The sequence below is a fragment of the Necator americanus genome, chromosome III (assembly GCF_031761385.1).
Source record: "Necator americanus strain Aroian chromosome III, whole genome shotgun sequence".
NCBI lineage: Eukaryota > Metazoa > Nematoda > Chromadorea > Rhabditida > Ancylostomatidae > Necator > Necator americanus.
Genome location: NC_087373.1, coordinates 24,147,336 through 24,161,735, shown reverse-complemented (window position 1 = coordinate 24,161,735; position 14,400 = coordinate 24,147,336). Strand labels below are relative to the sequence as shown.

General features: G+C 41.8%; 2 protein-coding genes across 3 annotated transcripts; both read left to right on the top strand.

Moving 5' to 3' along the window:
* Positions 1 to 713: 713 nt before the first annotated feature.
* On the top strand, positions 714 to 4,551 carry RB195_010734 (uncharacterized protein; the record flags this gene model as incomplete). The annotated part of the gene is made up of 8 exons (XM_064191864.1): positions 714 to 836; positions 929 to 1,051; positions 1,283 to 1,382; positions 1,455 to 1,533; positions 2,629 to 2,763; positions 3,182 to 3,286; positions 3,368 to 3,536; positions 4,447 to 4,551. The coding sequence occupies 8 exons, from the start codon at positions 714 to 716 to the stop codon at positions 4,549 to 4,551; spliced, it is 939 nt and encodes a 312-aa protein (XP_064049447.1).
* Positions 4,552 to 7,538: 2,987 nt separating this feature from the next.
* On the top strand, positions 7,539 to 13,146 carry RB195_010733 (uncharacterized protein; the record flags this gene model as incomplete). 2 transcript variants are annotated; one of them, XM_064191862.1, is made up of 7 exons in its annotated part: positions 7,539 to 7,611; positions 8,711 to 8,847; positions 10,659 to 10,778; positions 10,847 to 10,924; positions 10,987 to 11,082; positions 11,141 to 11,224; positions 12,877 to 13,146. In XM_064191862.1, 7 exons carry the CDS (start codon positions 7,539 to 7,541, stop codon positions 13,144 to 13,146), a joined length of 858 nt encoding a protein of 285 aa, XP_064049445.1. The 2 variants fall into 2 exon arrangements, with proteins under 2 accessions (XP_064049445.1, XP_064049446.1); XM_064191863.1 differs by having other exon boundaries at positions 7,539 to 7,701.
* Between the last annotated feature and the right edge of the window lie 1,254 nt (positions 13,147 to 14,400).

Here is a 14,400-nt window from a genome sequence, read left to right as displayed (position 1 = left end):
TTCGTGCGTCCCTTCTAATTCTATATTGTACAGTGTGTCAGCTGTACCGTATGGAGATCCTATGCTTACGGTTGGTGGCTAGAAAATCACAAGTAACACTGCAAAATGCAAGGGGAATTATTTTAGTATATTCTGGTATGCGCAGCCGTGGATTGCTCAACGAACCCCCAAGACTTTCCACTAATTGGATTACAGTAAACAGAGACTTACGCATAAAGAAGAGAAAGCAGTGGATAAAAACCGTTATACTAATACTGCAACGATTAAGATGGTTTTAGCTCTATTTTTCTTTTCATGAATAACCATTTTCTTTTCCTTCTTCTGTTTTCTCTTTGGTACGATAGGTGGGGAATACATTATGTTGACATAAATAATTGCCCATTATCCTCCTGTTGTAGCTAGAGGAACGATATGATTTTTAAAAGAGGTTTGGAAGCACCGTGAATGGAGAAAAATGTAGTTGAGTGTGGGAACACTCAGTGGCGCCCTTATTTCCTGACGCTCTAGCTTACTTTTTCTCTTAGTAACTTTAGTTTACATGTCATAGACCTTCTAAGGCTAATGTTTACGACTCAGGGCCGCGACTGATTTGATTATTTGCTTCGAGAAATAAGGGCGCCACTGATTGTCCCCCAACTACATTTTATCCCCCGTGACTTTGATTTGGAATCTTCCTTGTTCAGCATGTTCCGTTCAAAGCAGATTTTCCAGACATGGCGGAGCCAAAGTCAGACACTTCTGATCTCCAACGTTTCGATGAAATGTGGCTCCATCTAACACCACGCGGTGCAACAGTTCCGTACAACGTGTGCCACGATTCAGAGGGAAACGTCTGGGTAATCTTTGATTTATTGTAGCTTGCCGCTCATATTTATTTCCCTTCTGAAGTGGAAGTAAAATTGCGGCTTTCTTTCAAGTCGTGTTTTAGGTCGCAACGAAAGGAGGCTTGTTTAAATTTGATGGAAATCGGAGAACTACTATCTGGGAACGGAAGAATATGTTCCCAAAAAAGATGGCTCCATTCCCACAAGTTGCTTTTCATGACGGAAAGGTGGGATTTTTCATTTTCAGCGAATGAGCTGAGCTCTCAGTTTTTCTGCCACATTCTTAATTTATTATCTAACGGCTTCTCCCAGTCTTTGAGTAATCTACCTATGGTGTTTAACTGAACTTTTTTTTTAAATGAGTTGTGCTTCCGTGTCGCTTGAAGGGAAAGTGAGGAATCATCTATGCTGCAGAAGAGCATGTTCCCTTCCGAAATTCACATCAGTCAATCATTCAGATAATCTACACATGTGCCGAAGACAAGGATCGGACCACCGAACTCCGATTTTTCACTCTCTCAGGTGAAATGACCCATGAACAGTTCATCGATGGTTTGCGTGGGTACATTCTATTATTCCATTAATTTCATCTTTTGCACCTCCTCTGTCTTTTCTGAAACTTTTTTACAGTTATATCATTGACAATTGCTGATAATGGGGATATGTACATCAGCAAGCAACCCACTGGATCGAGTTCTATTATATATCGGTTGGTAATGAGATTATTCCTCTTTATTTATTTTTCCGAATATTTAATACAGCTAGTGGTTTTTTCTCCTTTTTTTGACTTGTCTTTATTACCACTTTAGTTTTTTTTTCTTCCATGTACGTATTACTTGGTGTAAATGTTTGTAAATACCTTTGACTTTTGTTCCACCTATTGGTATAAGTTTCAGTATCCTATGATACCAAGACTAAAACGAGAACGTGATCTTAAACATTTGTAAACTCAATCTATCGATGTTCTCTTGCCAAAGAACGATCGCAGTCATGGCTTTCATTCCGACGTGACCTTGTCAGGAAAACTCACGAGATTGTTTTATACTTCTACTACCGTTTAATTCATCATACTAACTAATCACAATTGTTATTTGATTATAATTCATTTTTGCTCCTAGTTGATCTGAATGTGCAAAGTTGAACGCAAAAGACTATTTCTGGGGTGAATTCATGCAGATTTTGTCTCATATAAGGTATTTTCTAGAGTTTCAGGCAATTTCGTTTAATATTCTCATCTTTGCTAAATTCAATTTTCGACTTTTCTATGTGTTGTCAAAAAGCCCTGGTATTAACGCCACCTTGTGTGTTTTTTCCAGTCAGTTCTTAATTACTGTTCTTTATCTTCAATATATGACTACGCTAATTTGAATATTATTCACTCTTTCGAGCTTGTTGTGTTGTGTAATTGGTGGTCAGAATATCATATTACTTTGCGCCGAATTGACCGTTTTTCGATATACCCCCTAAAACATAAAAATGTTTTTATTATGATAAGCAATTCAAGCACATTTACTTTCAAAACTAAAATATACTGCAGTAAAAGCTCCGCTAAAATTGGGCTATATTTTTGATTTGTGGCAACATTCAAGACAACATGTCTGCGGATCTGCGGTGCTGATGTAATTTAAACACCCAATTTCATGACTTCTTGCACTTCCTTTCAGATTGGTGTTTTTTGTCTACCTTTAAGTCTATCCTCTATTTCTGATATCTTTTCTGTAGTTACCTTGTATAATAACAGTGTATAATAACAATAAGTGCTATCCTGTTTCTGTTTTAACGTAAGTTAAGTTATTTATTGCAGAGCCTCTATGGATACTCCTCTCGCTTGGGAAGAAGTGGTGGAATCATCAGCAGATGCTTTCTACACGCTATGCGCACTGAATAACGATACTCTTGTTGCAGCCATGTCGACTCGTCCCCTAAATATGTATTCGAAGTGAGTATCCAGTTACAACGCGCAGTTTTGCTGTTGAATGATCTGTTTGGAATTGAAATTTTTCTGAAGTTCATGATATGACGAAGTTAAAATCTATGTGATAGCAAAACAACCTAGAAGATTGAATATTAGCTCTTGATAACTTCTTTGTTTTTTTTTTTTCAAAGAAATTTGACCACATTATCTTACACCATTGTGCAATCCCCAGATTTTTCACTCGGACCCTGAGGATTTTTCAGGAAGCAGGCATAGTCAGTTGTGAATACATAGTGTAACATATGAATACACCGTTATGAATTTTTACATAGTGAGAAGAAGCGTTCCAAAATGTTAACAACTCTGTTTCGTCACACGTCACTACTGCTGTATTCATAACTGACTATGACTGCTGCTGTCGTGACTAAGACTAAGATTTCAGGCAGAGGATGGTCCTTGTAGATACAAAGGCCGGAAAGATCAAAGCATCATTTAGCAAAGAGGGGAAACAGGGGAGTGATATTTTCTTCCCCCGAGCTATTCGAAAGTGAGTTCTAAAAGGATGGCCTAGTCCGAGGATGCGTTGTCTCCTTGCTCTGTACCAAAGGTTATCGTTGCTGTTTCCTAGATATGGTGAGGATATTGTCGTTATGGACAAATCTGGTCGATTTATGTGCTTTTCTGTGAAAGGAGAGTACAAAGGATTGTTGGCTGAAATAGACGCTTACCTAGCTAATGGTTTCTGCATCAAAGATGGTGCTGCCCTCATGGCGCTGAGCGGAGTTGTTTTGGATCAGGTATGTGAAGCTTAAACATAGCACACTCACCAACTAAATTTTTTACTGGTTGTAAGGAATTGGTCTATCTCTAAGGCACTGGTCACACATACCAAGAGTAGTTAATGAGTCAGAAAATGGAAATCACAATGCAATCAAATGTATCTGAGTAATTAAGACCAGTTTACAACAATACACCATCTTATGTGATTCACATACGGTCGGGCGCAAAATGCCTTATCTCCATACTTCGTCCAATTGTCTCAATTTTCGAGCATCTACGGCGGTTCGTCACGGGAAGCTAACCTGTGCTTGCAACCTTTAATGATAACCACTTTGCCTAAGCCCAATGAAGCTCAGGCGGTTGCGTAGCAACAGAACACAGCAAACACGGAAATCAGCTGTTTTTGATTTGACTGTATTTCAATATTTTTGCGCAAGGTAACTTATTTATGTAGATGGAAGCCTGATTTGGAAAGAGTACTCGGAGTTGGAAGAGGACAACTTTTTTCGAAAATCGATATCAAGCTTTATACCAACTCTGTGATAGACAACCTAATCAGGTCCGTCTAATTGCGGTTGAAGGTCTTTACGCAGTTTTACCAACTTGTTGAGCAAGTAGCTAAAATTGTGTGAGCGGTGGGGGTTGACTTTGTGGCTTTTGGCTATAGTGGCTAATGTTTTTCCAGTGTAGAGTAATTGAATCGACTTTTTTCGTTGACTAAATATATGATCTTTGAGGAACATGTTTGATGTTTGTTTGTAGCCTTCATGTTCATTCATGTGTATTGAATTATCTCATCGATTCGTATGAGCTCACTGTTCCGAAGGAAGGATTCTTATCCTGGGAAAAATGTTTTTTTTTATGTTCTCTCTATTTCTGAATATAAAACTTTGAGCTTAATGCAATTTTTATGTCCTCGTGCTGCAGGAAAATCGAACAATATGTGACGATTGGCTAGAATGGATAAATTTTGACGGGTCATCCTGGAGAAAACAGAGAGAAGAGAAAAAGACTGCTGTCGTGAAGTGTTAACTTTTTAACTGTTTAAAGATTACATTTACTGTGTACATTCCTTTTGCACTTTGATCCATGTCCTCTGTTGTTTTTGTTTTCAAAGATTTTTTTTTCGAGTGTTGCAATTATGCCAAATATGTACTGATCTAGAAGAAGAGATAAATTATTAATCGAATTTGTCAGGTTATCCTAGTCAAGAAAACTTTTTTTTTATCTTGGCGTTGAAGATGGTGTAGCAGAAAAAGCTACAGCTTTAATGCCATGAAAAGATGTAGCTGAAAAGCCCATTCCAATTCAGAATCGTTTAACGTTTATGGGATCTACAAAATGAGTTGGTGTGACCACTCGATGTATCAACTCAGTGTTCTTACTCGCTTCTTGAACCATTTGGTTGCAGACGAAGACTGAAACGTCCGTTGCTCTGAACAGGACCCTTTCCATAGGCCATGTACTAGTTACAGTACCTCTCACCACAGCGGCATCATATATTGATGATATTTCAGTAAGTCAAGACAATGGGTTGGCAACTATCCACATAAGAAAGACCTCGATTTGACGCGTCAACAGCTGCTTGGATTTCAAAGTATGGTTAATTGTACAGAACATCTGTGTGCATGGAACTGAAAGTGCATAGTGCAACGTATTGGGAAAGGTACTCACATAAGGATCCTGATTTACTAATATTTCTTTACAAAACACACATTTTGCCACATCTAGAATACGCTACGCCAGTCTGGAGTCCATTCTTGAAAAAGGACATCAAAAAATTAGAGAAAGTACAACAAATTTTCACTAGGCTGGTTTATTATAGATGCTTTCCCAATCCGGGTTACCCTGACACACTTCCCTCCTATGAAATTCGACTCAACGCGCTGAAATTAAAGAGCTTAAAGTACAGACGAGTAGTGAACTATTTAGTTTTGGGTTTTCGGATCCTACGAATGGAAGTTAAGCTAAAGCCAAGCAAGTATTGGATTTTCCATCCAACAAGCGGGAGAACAGGAAGCTTTAATTTGCACTACTCTAAACTCAGACGAAAACTCTTCTCAACTATGTTTAACTTCTTTTTCTTGGAGGGCGCCAGTCTTGTGCGGCGCCGCATCTTCCGGGCCGTTTTTTACGGCAATTAGCAAGAAATGGACGGAACCACCTCCCTCTCCGTAGTCTCCCATCCCGTATACGAATACTCCACCTGAAATCTGCACTACCTCAGATTCGTGGGGTGATGCCTTTAATCTACTTCCAGCTGAAATTATGTCTAGTCCAAACTCGAAGATATTCAAAAACAGGCTATCCAAATTAAATGTTCTACCTATTCTAAGTATGAGGGGGGCCTAAAATCTCATTGTTTCAGAGAAGTGGAGCAAGTTCCTCCTCTAACAAGCGACCACAATAAGCATTGGATTGATATCTGTTTTTAGCTCACAGTTTTGGTTCCTCTTTTCCTGTTGTTCATTATGACACTAGCTAGCTGGAATTCTGCCTTGATATGCTCCTTTTCAATTCGTCCCTACAGTTGGTCCTTATTCTCTCCTGGTGGTGGAAAGCCGTTCAAGGATAGCAAAGTTGGTGAGCCCTTGCGCTTGAGGTCCCTCCACCCGTTCGCACAGGGTCCCTGACGGATTCCTCCGTTCGAGGTTAAGTTGGTCACCCAAACCCTGCTATCCGTTTATCGACCGTAGCGTTCTGGGTCTGGGAAAAGGATCTCGCGTGAGGATTTCTCACCTTCTGTAGCAGGAGAGTGACCTGCCAACCCAACACTCCTCATGCTTTAAAGGGCCAGCCTTGTTGTATAAAATTCAAGCGAAATTCTAGTGAACTCTGTTCCATCTTGTTCTTTTTTTTTGTTTTATGGCACACCTGCAGGTGTTTGAATAAATAAATATAGCAGGAGTGTCGACAGGTACTCCCAACAACGCCACTCGTTGTCCGATATGTTCGAGAACGTTTATTGTTCACTACAACTGACTGGTATCTGCCTGTGGGCAAAAAAGAGAAATATTTAAAAATAAGCTTAAATGACATACCATTAGTGCTGAAGGATCCCTCACTGAGATTCTTTTTCATTTTTAATCGCAAATCACAAAACCACTAAAACTTTACTCGTGTTCTCCTCCTAATTTTGTCCAATTACAGGTGGAGGAACAAAATCAAAAATGAAAGAGATAAACGGAGGGCGCGTGTAACACAGTTGTAAACGGGTCTGCTGCAATTGCAATGTTGATGAGTCGGAATCGCAATGGACCAACTAAACCCTTCATCCCTTCAAGTTTTACACGTTGGTACCAGATTCGTCTGCGAGGTTGAGAACGTTGACTTGATGCATCAGTTGATTCATTGTAAATAAAGGATGAAGAACAAAATATCTGGAGCTAATTAATCCGCTTGAGATTTACCAACACATTCACTTCAGTCCAGCATCGTTTGGGGCTTATGAACGCGTGTCTAGCCTACATAACCACTTGTGGGAGTTAGCCGATGTATTAAGTCAGCGTTTGTATTCTTTCGGACAAATCTAGCGCTAGTTTTTCGACTCCGGAGAGATGAAAGGTTTAGTTGACACTAGATCGTTCTCGAACCATTGACTGTGTGCCCGCTGTGGACTTATACTGCGCTACACCCGGCAGAAGATGTCTCCATTAACTTCACCAAATACTGGATTGAAGTCGAACTGTTGGTGCGTCATAGAGGGTTGGTTAAATGCATAAGCGAACTCGAGCGAACTCCAACAAGCCACCCTGTCTAAACTTCTGAAATATCTTTCCGTGCCGTTTGCTGCACTGCAGAAAAAATGCACCAGAAACCGGCCCGTCATCAATGTCGGAGGTTAAGCTATTTATTGTGGCGATGCTAATGAAAAGACGAAAGGAGGGTGCGTAATAGCTCTGAGAAACGACTACAAGAACCTGGTGGAAGAATTTGGCTCAACATCGTCAAGATGCCCCTTTGTACGACTGTGGGATCACAGAGAATGAAAACTCTGGATCGTAAGTGCCCATACACCTATGGATACCGCTGAAGAGAACAACAAGGACGCTTTCTACGGGGAAGCCAATGCGCTGATCTCTAGGATACCCGGTCAGCAGATGATGGATGTGAACAGTCGGATCTCATCATCGCTTCCACTTTTAAGAAGAATCATCGACGCTATCAGCTCAAGTGGCAAGGGTTTACTGAGAGCCTAAAGAGCAGCGCAAGCAGAAGATGAGAACTCTCAAATTTCAGTTCGACTACGTTCTTTCAAGGAACATTTCTCAGTCAGATACCCGAAACTCTAGAGCTGTTAGGGACACCGGCTTCGATTCTGACCACCGTCCAGTTCTTCTCAGCTTCAAGATACAGTTCACAGGAGAAACCGAGAAGTTTCCCTTCAACCGGAAATTGACATGGCAAATGTGAAAGATGAAGAATGCAGAATGAAGTTCCGCCAAAGTGTGTACGTACATACATGTTCGAGCACGGACCAGAAAGAAGCTTTGCGATGCAGACTCCTTTACAGAGTGTATTCAAGACGTGGCAACAGAAACTCTCTCAGTTCCAGAGTCAAAGAAGAAGTTCGTTTTTGTATCGGCGAAGACAAGATCCACATATAATTTTGTGTGCGCGGCCCGCAGTGCTGGTGATATCAAACAGAAAAGCGTCTGAGAAGGAAGCTGTGTCGTCAGCTGCAACAAAAGCAATGGACATGAACGAGTTTGAGAAGGCATGAGAAGGCAAGAAACCGAAGAAAGCCTGTGCTTTACTAAGACTACAGTGGCAAAATGAAAAGATTTTTCCCAGTCCTCAACAGTGCTAGTGGAGTCATGAGACCACCCTACCAATTTGGAGGGATTACTTCAACACCTTGCTGAAACACCGGTAAACACCGTCAGCTGCCGAACTCAGACGAGACCGATATACACGGTCAGCGAAGAGTCACCGACGATTTCAGGTCTGTATTCAAAAGACGAGGTATGGAAAGTGTGGTGGAGATGACGGAACTAGCGAAAAAATGCATGCTGAAATCTGTTCCTCCATTTAGAATTCGTGAACTAGCGAAAATCGTTCTTCAATATGGACCGACGAAAGGATACCTGACTTATGGAGACATGCTGCCATAATTCTAATCCACAAGAACTTGTCCATCACGGTTGCAAGAAACTCTCGAGAAATCTCGTTCCTGCTTGTCACTCATAAGGTCTTGGAGCGAATCATGCTGGGCTGGCCAATTCGAAGTCAATACAGTCAGCCTTTTTGGATCTCGAAGCCCCATTCAACTCTTTTCGTTGGTACCGTCTTCTCAACGTGATTCGCCCTGCTCCGAGCACTAGGAAGGTTTGTTCGATTACTTAATAATATGAATCAGGGAACAACTGCTGCAGTTCGAATACCACCCGGATGTACAACATCGTTTGAAGTGGTAAGAGTAGTAAGACAAGAGGTAGTAGCAGGACCTATTCTATCAATTTCGCCATAGATCACATCATGCGGAGAACACCAGATCAGTGTCCTGCAGATATCATCCTAGCGCCATCAAGCGCCTTTGACCAATCTCGTGTACGCGGACGATATTGTGATCTTTGTGAGAAGCAAAGCACGAAACTTCAACATGTTGTCAACTTTGTATAGAAGCTGGCTGCAGCCTATGGACCACATCTACGATTTGATAAGTGCAAGCAGATGTAGAAACAGATGCAGGTCCTTCGAGACCTCGAACGGGAGTCAGAGTGGCTGATCTAACTCGTAGATGAGTTCTGCTATAGTCCTGGGCTGTATGCCGAAAAACAACAGCAGTTGTGAGAGCGATATACAGCATAGATGTGCTAAGACCTGACCGCAGACAGCACCGTCCAGAGTAATATCGAAAGTCGACTGCACGGAAAGGAAGCTGCTGTTTGGTGTTATTATAGGGTAAGCCACAATGACAATTTTTATGCGGAAGTTGATGTCGTGCACCACCGCATGACACGTGAAAAGCATCAACATTTGACTCCGCCGTCGAAAATGGCTACGGCAAATCGTCTTCGCTTCTTTGATTACAAAATAAGGAGACCTGCAGACAGAATTGTTTAACGTGTTTTGAAAATTCAAGTTAGAAGAGGCTAAGTGGCCGGAACCGGAAGTTGTGGAATGAGGAAAGAGGAGCTGGAGACATTCGTCATGGAAGGACAGTTCAGGTAAGACGTAAGGTTTCGCAGGATATGAAATGCCTTGCATGGATTGATTCCGTGCAAGCTCTTGCTGAAGATTGAGTAGGTTGGCGAAGCTGTGCTCAAGGACGACACATCACGGCGAAGGTCCGGGCATTCGCATTAGGCGATAATATCAGCCCGCCGATTAAAGGCATCATACCACGAATCTGACGTGGTGAACGAATCCGCGGGAAAATGTAGAGTTAGGGTTGTCGGTTGCGGGATCATGTGTGGTTCCACTCATTTCTGCCCAATCGTCGTAAGGAACGGTGTGGAAGACGACCTTTCTTAAAGACGATTTCAGCTGCAAAGCGCCACCGCTGTGCACGAGCCGCACCCAATTGCGATCGTCCTCCCGAGTACGTCGAAGATCAGTGATGTCTTCTCACCAGCCGATTGAGGTAAAACCAATGAATAGGTTGCTGAGGGGACTGGAACGTGTGCATATAGGAGCATTCAAATGTCATCGTAATAACCAAAGTGGTTCCCATGCCGTTTCTTATGCCGATCATGGAGAGACGAGCGGAGCTATCCCTAATCCCGCAATCTACAACCCTAACTCTACGTTTTCCCGTGGATTCGTTCACCACGTCAGATTCGTAGTATGCTGTCTTTTATCGGCGGGCTGATATTATCGCGTGGCGCCAATGCCCGCATCTTCGCCGTGGTGTCTTATTCTTGGACAGAGAGAGCAGCATCACAGACTCAACCACATCAAAAAGACTTTTGGTTTGCTAGGACGTACATTGATTAGCACAAAGTATCGTTATCGTTTGGTCAGCCATTGAGTAAGCAGCAAGTGAGCAGTATTTCTCTAGTGTTCGGTCTTAAAAGAGGTCGCAGTTTTGCGACTCTCATTCATTTATAATCTGAAAAGTTAATAATTGGTTTAATTACTATTGTTTTGATAAACGGTCGTTGTAATTCAAATCAGACTATGTGCTGATCGTTCAGATAGCTGTGGATGCAATGTTACAAAGCTTATTCGTTATATTATACATGATGATCCCTGCAATAGCCTCCAGTCTAATTTGCGCCAAGAAACCGAAAATGGAAAGTAGCAGTAGTGCATCGGTGAGCTTGTAGTAAACAGTAAAACGTTGAAACAGCACAAATATCATTTATCTACTTCCGTTTTCCAGGCAGAAAAGAAGGAACGTCCGAGTCGAAAATTTGCTCCTGCACTGCAGCCTAAACGAATTGCGTTGACTCGAAAAGAGGTATTTTTGTTTGACTAGCAAGGGAAAGTCAACTGGAAAAGCAGAACCTATCTCCCGTTAAGGTTTTGATAAAGGGCGGCCTACGTGCAGGAAGGCACGCTTATCCTACACTGGATGATATTAAAAGTGATTGGAGCGAAAAAGAAGAGAAGAATAAAGCATGGCTTAGCTACGTTGTTTTCTCCCGTTGGATGTGAAGATCCCTTTGTATTGTAGGGAAAAAGTGATGAGTTAGCGAAGAAGGGGTCAAAGGATGACAAAGAAAAGGAGGGAGATGCGAAAGCAAAACCAATGGAACAGGTATAGTTTACGCTCTCATTTTGCAGGTACCTTGTATGATACCCAGAACTGTGGATGTAGAGGAAAATCGATAGATAGGGCACTATTAGGGCACCAGCTCTTCGTACATCGTTTCTTAAAGGCATCCTGAAATTGAAGTAGTGTGCCAGACGGAAAATACGGAGATCGGGGTGTAGCGAATATGGGCGTGGGAACGCCAAGTTTCCTCCAATACCATTTAAAAAAAACTTTGTGGGAACGGCGTTTTTTCTTACGGGGTGTGTGAAAACGCCTCTCCCTTTGCACAAACCGCGCCCACTCGTCGTTTTCTGGGACAACTACGGAGAATTGAGACTGAACACGGTCATATTTGTATTCTACACCCTGAACTCTATGTTCTTCATCAGGTCCACACTGCATCAATTTCGTTATGTGCTGCCTTGAATTCAGCGTTTGCGAAGATGGTTCACAGCGGGTTCAATAAAGTGATAAATACGGGACGGGGCGTACGTATCACGCAAGTGCATATATCAAGGATTGAAAAAAAACCTCGTGAGCATCGGTGGTCTCATTTTAACTTACCATACGGCTTTTTACACCAGACCAAGTGATGGGATGCATTTCTTGTTCATTCGTTCGGGATAGCAGTGAAAGAGAAGCAGACGCCTACTTGATTCTGCACATTTAATTATAAATTGCAAAAGTATAACCATCAAGTAACCCTTTAAAACCAACACAATTTTCGATCATATTCTAATCTAATGGTTTCAACTTAACACTAACAACGCAAAACCAAGCGCAAAGAGTTGCTTTGTTGGGTAAACTGATCTGTCTCCATCTACCTTATCTATTTTTTTTCTGGTTTATAAAGGTGTTTTGCGTTTCTGTTGTGATGACTGCCACATTTACAACGTTATACCTACTCAACGAAAAAAATTGTCAAGAGCTCCACATAATGACCCAGCTTATAGTTAACATTTACTTCAAATTTTTGTGCCGATTTTCTTACAGGCTTTGTATCATGAAACTGACGAAGTATTGAAATCTAATGGAAAACATAGAGCTCGAGAAGTATTATAAGCATGTGCCCGCTCAATTTCCCCTAATCGATCTACAAAAAAGCGGCACAGGAAACGGCGTTTGCTCCTGCGACGTACGTGAGAACGCACCACCTTTGTGTCGCGACGTTGACGAGCGAGGGATCAAAGATCAATGTGGTCTCCTCAACAACCTATTCAAATAGAACCAATGAATGCGTGCTGAGTGAACTGCATACAAAGTAGCGCGTTCCAACGTAACTCGTGGGAGCAAATGCAATTCTCACACTGTTATTCAGGAAGATTAGAGGGAAATGTGCGCGGACACTCATACTCGTAATCTCCACGCCGAACTCTATGTTTTCCATCAGACCTCCACACTACGTCATTTTCGTTATACGTTGAATTTAAATATGTGCACAGTTCTCGTTCCCAATTGTTCGTGAAACACTGGACCGGCAGTGTCCACGTAACAGTAAAATTAACAGTCATGCGTTTCCTTTTTAAAGGCATTTTATCTGTTTTGAGAACGAGTCAACATCCTTTTTTATAAGGTTGGACTGCTTTATAATGAAATCGTGAATGTTCTTTTTGAAAAAATATGTACTCGATTTGCAGATGAGAGATTGCTTCCAGAAATATGGCGACATGAAACAAAAAGAGGAGGAAGAACATGATGGTGCAAAAGAACGTGTCGAGCAGGATAAAAAAGTGATTGTAGGATCAGGTTCAGCCGATTCAAAACAATCAAAAGAATCTGAAAAGCAACAGGAAAAAGTAGGAGAGGAGAACAATAGTAGTAATGTGCCCAACGATGGTCATGTCGAAAAAAGGCTACGAGAAGAAAAAAAAGGGAGTAACGAGAAAGAAGAAAACGACAAAAAAGATGTCAAAACTAAGTCATAAACATTTGCTTATTTTTGTTCTTCAGTTGACGTAAAGCTCCAGGCCCTCTGACTAGGTTAGTGAGGAAAAGCAGGAATGGATTGTTTCTGCTTGGGCGCTTCCTACACCTAACTCGCGCCTAAAGCACTTCCTGTCACATCGCCTACTTGGTCGCTAGATCAACCTATGCTAATGTCATTCTTTATTTACTCTGCCACAGCACACGACGGTAGGGTCGGTCTCCAGGGACTCGCGCCTGAGGCGCAGATTCGTCGCGCAACTGTGCGCGCACATCACCGATGAAGGATTTGTTCGCTACGCTTGCGCTACGAAACTGTGTTGTAATTCTTCTGGTGCCGTAATTGCTGAATTTCCACTGCTTCCGAGGTATGTACTTGCACTTTCTCTATCCACATCTCCGAAAACTTTTTATAAGCCAAGACAAACTCTTTGATTCACCCACACCTGTCGAAAAGATGAGATTTACAAGAGAATGAGTGGCCGTCTCTCATAATGCGTCATTGCTTTGCGATGTAGGATCGGAATAGTAGGTGGAAGTTCGGTCGGAAGCATAACAGGACGAGCTACAATGACGGGAACTTTTTGATTTTTCCTGCATAGCGCTGCTCACTTTCTATACCTTCATCACTTGTTCTCAACCATCGGCATCATGATCCACATTTTCGTTTTTGATGGTTTGTTTCAGAACGAGAATCGAAAAAAACTACAGTGTGAGACGAATAGAAGTGGCCCGGGGAAAAAAGTTCCAGACAAAAAAATGCTTACAAAGAAAGAAGAGAAAGGACCACGACGGTTAGGGAGAGATGAGGAGAACCAGATCGGATGCCGCAATCTACAACCCCAGCTCTAGCTTTTCCCGCTTCTTACCTCACAACGTCAGATTTGTGGTGTGCTGCCTTTAAAGCAAAAGTGTGCGAAAGTGCTGAAATGATTCAATGAGGATCAACTTTGCACCTGTACAAATATGAGCTCTTACGTGTTTTGGAGGCTTTCCGCTTCCTTATGGTTTAAATCTGTTTCTGCTATCCTTGAAAACTTTGGAACTGAATGAATTTTTTGTTTATTCCTTTTGCTGCCACTGTTGAAAGCTACGTTACCTACGGACCTCACCTACTGGAGGAGGGAACCCATTTTGAATTTCCTCGAACGCTGACTTCAACAGTCTTCAACATTGAATGTGAATACCAAGCGAACACAAGTACTACAAGAACCAAGAAAATTTGCGTAATGTGTTCCTTGAATATTGAACAACTT